Source organism: Anoplopoma fimbria, chromosome 19 (assembly GCF_027596085.1).
Source record: "Anoplopoma fimbria isolate UVic2021 breed Golden Eagle Sablefish chromosome 19, Afim_UVic_2022, whole genome shotgun sequence".
In the NCBI taxonomy this organism is placed as follows: Eukaryota; Metazoa; Chordata; class Actinopteri; order Perciformes; family Anoplopomatidae; genus Anoplopoma; species Anoplopoma fimbria.
This window is the reverse complement of record NC_072467.1, coordinates 13,633,979-13,641,130: the sequence shown is the minus strand read 5'-3', so window position 1 is coordinate 13,641,130 and position 7,152 is coordinate 13,633,979. Positions and strand designations below refer to the sequence as shown.

Sequence of the window (7,152 nt, the reverse complement as noted above, 5' to 3'; positions counted from 1 at the left end):
CCAAGGTCGCTCCTCTCCTCTCCGGAGCAGCGCGCAGGGCAGGTCACTATCTGCCGGGAGAGAGAGGTGATGTCCCGACAGGCAGCACCGGGATCAGACCGCTGGGACAATATGAGTGGATGTTAAGTTTCTGTGGCGCGTTCAAGGCGCAACAAGCTCGTGTTATGTTCGGACTGAGCGCAACCAAAGTGGGAGCCGATGAACAGCGACGGGAGCGCGGAGGATGCGTTTCTCTCACCGCATATAGAGCTGGTTATGTTTTAAATCAACTTCAAATGTAGCGAGGGACTACTTTCTTCTCCTTCACACAAACAGAAACTTTTTTTTTTTTTTTTGACTCGGACCGGAGATGGAGCCGGAGGAGGGTAAGATCTCCGTTTGGGTCTGCCGGGAGGAGAAGCTCGTCTCCGGGCTGACCAAGCGGACCACCTGCGGGGACGTTGTCAAAGTCCTGCTGGAGGACCAGAACCTGCAGCAGGGCGCCTCGGCAGCGATGCTGTCCGGCTCCCCGCAGTCCTACTGCGTGGTGGAGAAATGGAGGGGCTTCGAGAGGATTCTGCCCAACAAGACCAAAGTCCTCCGGCTGTGGGGCGCCTGGGGGGACGAGCAGGAGAACGTGCGCTTCGTCCTGGTCAAGAACGAGGCGTCGCTGCCCAACAACGGGCCCCGCAGCGCCGAGGCCCGGGTGGTCCAGAGCCGGGAGAGCGGTGGCCCGGGCGGCGGGCTGCGGGGCACAGCCAAGACCTGCTGGACCGCCGCGGCCACCGCAGCCAACCTGTCCCAGGAGAAACAGAGACGCATAGTCAGGAAGGCTTTCAGGAAGTTGGACAAGATGAACAAAAAGAAAGAGCAGACTGTTTCTAAGGACAAGGGCTCCGCGGAGAAGATGGAGACGCTGGTTCACCTGGTGATCTCCCAGGACCACACCATCCGCCAGCAGGTCCAGAGGATCAAGGAGCTGGACCGGGAGATCGAGCGGTACGAGGCCAAGGTGCACTTCGACCGCATCAAGAGACACGGGGTGAACTATGTGCAGGACACATACATGGTGGACTCTTCCTCCTCCTCATCCTCCTCGGAGGCTCCGGCTTCCTCGGACTGTAAGCGGCAGGACGCGCGGTGCACGGCGGAGTCGGTAGCACAGTTCGAGGAGTACGCGCGCCGCTGCGAGGAGGTGGTGCGGCTGCAGGAGGAGCTGACAGAGCGCGAGGCGCTCGTGGACAGCATCACCGGGGAGATCCAGGAGGAGCTCAACCGGCGGTGGATGAAGCGGCGGCGCGGCGAGAGGGGAGCGGACTCAGCGAAGGACGCGGGCGGCGTAGCGGAGGAGCCAGATGTGGACAGCTTGTCCGAGGACGAGTTCGCTCTGGAGGAGGAGAGGATCAAGACGCAGCTGGACACCAGCCTGTACATCGGCCTGCGGCTGAAGACGGACATGGACGCCATCAGGGGGGACTTGGACCTGAGCATGGCCCTCTGGGAGACCAGGGAGAGTGAACTTCTGGACCTGCTGGCCAAAGTGGAGACCATGGAGATAGAGCAGGTGGACAGTGCACTGACTGGGGATGGCGAGGCGGAGCCAGGCGCGGCAGGCGCCAAGGCCGAGCCGGCGTCGGTGGAGAAGAGCAGCGTCTGGGTGGAGCAGGCCAGGGGTCTGTCCAAGGCCTGCAGCACAAACGACGAGGACTCGGACACGGGTCTGAGCTCCATGCACAGCCAGGACTCTGACAACCCACCTGTGTGCGAGTCACTTGTGTAGATTCGCTTTTATTTGCAAGTGTTGGACTTTTTATGCAATGGAGAGCCACAAACTCAGGGGCAGAGAGAGTCAGTGTTGGCAATACAGGGGAGATTTGTTCCTCCCTACCCACAATGCACCACAGCACGGACACTGTAATTCTATAGCAATAATTCCTATATGTAGTTGCACAATAAGCTAGGAGGGACGGCATGCTTGGAGAGGTTTTGTAGGCCGTGTTTCTCCATTGCTGACCTTTGACCTCCACAAGGAGAGTCAACAGAAATACCACTAATTAAGAGAAATAGCTAGAGCGTTATGATAAACCACTTATAATCTGTAGTCTGCAGCGAGAAAACTAACTTTAGAGTAAACTCTATCACAGGTTTACAAAGAGTTAATGACAGCTTGCTTTTTTTTTGTCAGGATACAGTCTGATTTTCTGCTGAAGCCACTGAAAGGTATACAGCTGAGTGTTGTACTCTGTGAACGGTCCTTTAAAAGGTCATCATCAAGTGCACCTTAATGCACCGCAAACATGCTTTGAAAGCTCTTTTTCAGTCGAACAAATGCAAAAGTTTACCGCAGCCTCTTCAGAATCAGATTTATAGCCGGTCAAATACCAGAGCTACTGCTATTCGTTTTTGGAAAACACTTTGTGGATTGCCCTGCGACCCTTAACTGGATAAGCAGGTTACGGAAAATGGATGGATGGATGGACTTTGTGGATTGGCGTTGAAACACTGATTCTTATCCTGCGGGCTAAGCAGAGCAGATCGCTTTGGCGTTGTCCTCAGTGTGAATAGTGTCCATCTTTAAAGCACAAAAAGCCCTATTTATTTAATGTTAAGAGCTGAGTCATCTGAAAAACATCTGATGCTTACTTTTTGTCATCTCAGCTGTTTCATTATGCCATTTCATTGTTGTTTTAAAGCAGTGGTCCTCAACTTTTTTGGGGCTTTTGGCCCTTTAAAACAAAACAGACCCCTCATCAGAAGTTACGTATCTCTATGAGCTGTGAATATTTCAAGCAAGCAAAGACTAATTTATTGATCAGATTGTTTAAATTGAATAACTATAGAGACAAAAAAATGAATATCCTAAAACATTTTTTCATCATCACACAATTCTTCAGATTTATATTTTGACTGCCTTCCAGAGGTTACAAACTCAAAGTTGGAAACCACTGGTTTAAAGCAGGTAATAAGTAAATTCAGCGCGTTATCCTCCTGGTGAAACAGCTGTGTTTAAAGGGACACTCCAGCTATTTAGTGTTTCACTCCCATAAATGTGAAGTACTCACAAGAGACATATTAAAAAAAGAATGGTTGAAATTGAAGCAGCGCAGACTGAGATATCTTGATTTTTAGTTCCTATTAAGGTTTCAAGCCCCCCAAAACACCGGTTTCTACATTTCTCATAATGCAACTGTATCTTTAATTAGTCCCAGGGCTTTCTGTTAAAAATGTTAAATCTGAAGTCAAGGCTTTAGGTGAACATGAGATAACTCTGGTGATGTTTCAAACTTTGGAGAGCTGTTTTACTCATGACAAGTAAACAAAACATCAGTTTGGAGGTTCTGATGGTGGCTTTTTTCCCCCAAAAAGCATCTTACTTAACCGTAATCAATGAGCAGAAAAGAAAAGCTTCTTGTTCACATAAAGTTCAAAACAAGGAATTACTTCCTCTATAAGAAGGGAGGCTTTCTCCGATTGTTCAAGTGATTGTGTAAGAAAAACAAACACATCTACAGATAACAGATTATATCTTTCTCGTTTGATTAACAAATGTGTTTAACAATATATGGGGAGACAGGAAGTCCAGAAACATATCGATTACCATTGGACAGCATGTGTTTTTGGCCTCCTTGGCTTTTCATACCTAACTCACTTGATGATTCAGTGTTTTATCTAAGTCTAGTCCATCTGTGAGTACAAACACCTGTAAGATTGAATTTTTAAGATGCTTTCGGGAGAAATGACCCCATTTATACATCCCACAGTCCCTGTCTCTCTGAACACTGTGACATTAAGGGGAACTATTTTAAGCCTCAGTTCACTTTTACATCCTGAAAAAAAAGTTAGCTTCCCGGTACACCCTTCCAGGAACAGAGCAGCAGAAAATAATAACAGAAGCTAGCAGAAAACATTATTTTCCAGATTGTCCTTGAACTAAACCTCTCTGTGTTTTTGTCGGGCTGTTGTGATGTCAAGTTTTAAATGGTTGACTTTGTCTAACTGTAAAACGTTGAGAATGAATAACCTTGTAACACCTAGAAGACACTGATGATACCTGTATCTGTGGAGTTAGCTGTTAGCTGTATCCAAATACCAAAATGTGTTGCTAATTTATATGTGTCTTGATCAGGCACAGTTTTTGGGGCCTCTCGGTCCTCGACATCCAGCCTGCTAGCTGGCTCTAGATCAGCATCTCTTGTGGGGGCCACAGCGAGAGTACTCAGACGCACTGTGGCTTCATCGTAACGCCAGTCAGCACATTATCTCACATGACTGTTAGTGTTGAAATAAAGAGAAAAAACTATTTGGCTTGCAGTGTGGCTTTATTTGGCTAAACATCTTTTCCTCTTGTAGTTTTTTGCGTTTCATGTGTGGTGTTTTGGACGGAAAGGTAGCTTGCGTACCTCTTAGTCAAAGCACTCAACAGTGAAGGGTGTTTGTGTGTGTGTGTGTTTGTGTAGTGTGTATTGTTCTATATACCATGTCATCCTGTCATACTCGCCACGCATAGTTGTGTTTAATTGCTGCTCCCCCGATCACTCTTGCATGAACTCCTGCATTAATCATGACAGGATGAAACAGAGACCTGGATGTACAGAGAGCTGAACGCTACACAGCTCGGGTTACCATTTAGTAACACATACCTCCACATGTTCCTCAGGGGACGTCTTAAAGGGTTAGTTCATCAAATTATATATTAAAAAAACCACAAGTTTTTTCACCTACCTCTTATGGTGTCTATCTATGCAGTTTGTTTTGGTTTTATCCGTCAAAGTGTTGCAATATCTGTTTTTGAGGTTTTTGCATCCAGCCAAATGAATGGAGGTGAATGGAATCCAGTTTGTGGTATTTAAAATATTTAACAGTGGCATCCCTTTTCAAACACTGTGGACAGTTTTTAAGGGTTTTACTTCGAGGTCTGTGCATTATCCAGAGCAATGATAATGCTCCATTCACCTCCATTGAATTGGGCACCAGGAAGAGCTAACTAGACTGTGTCTAGACTGGATTAGGGGTGTCACGGTACACTGGTGTTGACAATTACTGTGACATTTAAAAAGAGAAGTATGTATATTAAGTTAATAATACACATATAACAACCTACCGACTCACACTTTAGTAAAGTAATGGTTACAGACTCTCTCTCCACCTCCCTACACTCAGATTCTGGGTGTAATTTATTTGCCAAAAATAGAGACTAAACATCTAACAAAGTTAAAGATGAATTTGACTGATAGGATTATTATTATTGAAGTTATTCTACAGATGATTGCAATCATATCTTTACCATAAATTATTTTGGCCACATTAATAGTGTAGTGAAAATCTGATCTCAATGCGTCTCTCATTGTTTTTGTCACTGACAAGTCACACCTACTAGACCAGGAGAATTCCAGACGTGTCTCCTAACAAAGGTTATAATTTTGCGCCAGCTTTCCTTGTTCTGTGATGCATCTTTCTGTTGATTATACCACGCCCTGGTGTCATGAAGCTACGTGTGGCATGTATAGCATTTTCCACAGAGCCTGTGTCTACAGAATAAACCTTATATCTACACCCACAGGGGAAACGCTCTAATACTCACAGGCTGTGAGTATTATGAGCATTAGTGGGGGGAAAACGTAATAACTGCGGATGTGTAAAAGGGGAAATATACAAACAGGAAGGTATTTATTCTGCTGAAATATGTAGAAAGAACAACAAAAGTAGAATTTTATGTTTGCTCAATGCTAAAAATTAGCTGGTAGACATTTAAAATATTTAAAAAATGTAAGGTTAAAGTTGAACTATTAGTCAAAAAACAATAACTGAAAGAAGTTTAAATGGAAGGTTCAGTCATTTGTCTGAGGTTCAAGCACTGACAATATATGAATTCGACAAAGTGCGATGAATTGCTTTGGAAGTGTCAGTTTAAGTGGAAGTTCTGTAATAAACGAATGCTAGTTGTAGTTGTCGGCTGAAGCGTAAGCACTGAGAGCTGTTGAAAGAAATAGTGTGAGATGCAGTAAGAGCTGCAAAAAAGCTAATCTACGTTCACATGCTGCTGAAAGTTTGCATTTGAAGATTTTAAATAGCTGAAAAATAAATTAAAATGTTGTAGTGGCAGTTACAGCACAGTTACTGAAACAATTAAAAATGGCAGATACATTCGAACTGCTAAACAAATGGAGTGCTGGTGTTGGCCTTGAGTAAAGTTGCAATATCAGTTGATGTCAAAGTACTAAAAGTATTTGAAGAGTCAGTTGAAGGTCAATCACTGAAAGGAGCTGAAGTCGTCAGAGTGAAGGTGATAAACTGACTCGGACTCAGAAGTTTCAGTTTAAGAGGAGACATGAATGTAAGTTAATGTGAATACATTGAAAGAAGTCAATTGAAATGTTAAAGCGGCAGGGGAAGATTACATATGAACAGTGGAATAACACTTCAGGGAGTTGAGGTGTCAGTTTAAGTGTTATCACTGAGAGAAGGTGAGCTCTGAGTTAAAGAATACAAAATAAAAGCAGTGGAACTGTCAGTTAAGGTGTAACCACTGTGGCGCCCAAGGCATGCCTCTAGCATCACTTATGAACAATGTCAGTGATAGTGTGCCAATACACACATGGTATACGCACCGTGTATATATAAAATAAATAAATAAAATCTCTTCTTCACAGGAAGTTAAGTTTAGTAAACAATGACACCCAGTTAGGTTTAGGAAAAGTTGAAACGGTTGAAGTGAACTTTACTGATAAACGACTCACGTGACTACCGTGTGCCTAAAAAGTCCTTTGACAAGCGAATCTCGTGAGTCAGGTGACTTATGACTCACGTGACAAAATGTCATCTGTCACTTTTACTTTTGCACAAAAGACAAACAGCACTGGACAAAAGACCTTTGTTTGTTTCACCTATCCGCTTCTCCTACAACTCGCCCTGTGTGGACTGTCTTGCACGTAAAACTACGTCAGTCGCTCTGCCTATAAATTCAGCGGGTGGTTGCGCCACATAATAGTGAGGAACACTGACCAAGCTGCGTTATTTAACGTGTTGGAGATGTCAAAGAGTAAGAGATTAAAGAAGTGAATTATTTAGCCAACAGGACTTGAGGATTACAAACATCAATTTTGAGAATACCAAGGGAGTGTGTATAAGTAGAAAAATCCAAAACAGGAGAATATGTGTACCCCTTAGTGTTGC

General features: G+C 44.5%; 1 protein-coding gene across 1 annotated transcript; it reads left to right on the top strand.

The window, feature by feature from the left end:
* Positions 1-4,264, top strand: rassf10a (Ras association domain family member 10a). The gene has a single exon (XM_054620053.1). It carries the CDS (start codon positions 350-352, stop codon positions 1,757-1,759), a length of 1,410 nt encoding a protein of 469 aa, XP_054476028.1. The 5' UTR covers positions 1-349; the 3' UTR covers positions 1,760-4,264.
* The last annotated feature ends 2,888 nt before the right edge of the window (positions 4,265-7,152 follow it).

What these genes read in the sequence shown, in the direction of transcription:
- rassf10a (XM_054620053.1), top strand. Translation starts at nt 350, where the DNA reads ATGGAGCCGGAGGAGGGTAAGATCTCCGTTTGGGTCTGCCGGGAGGAG.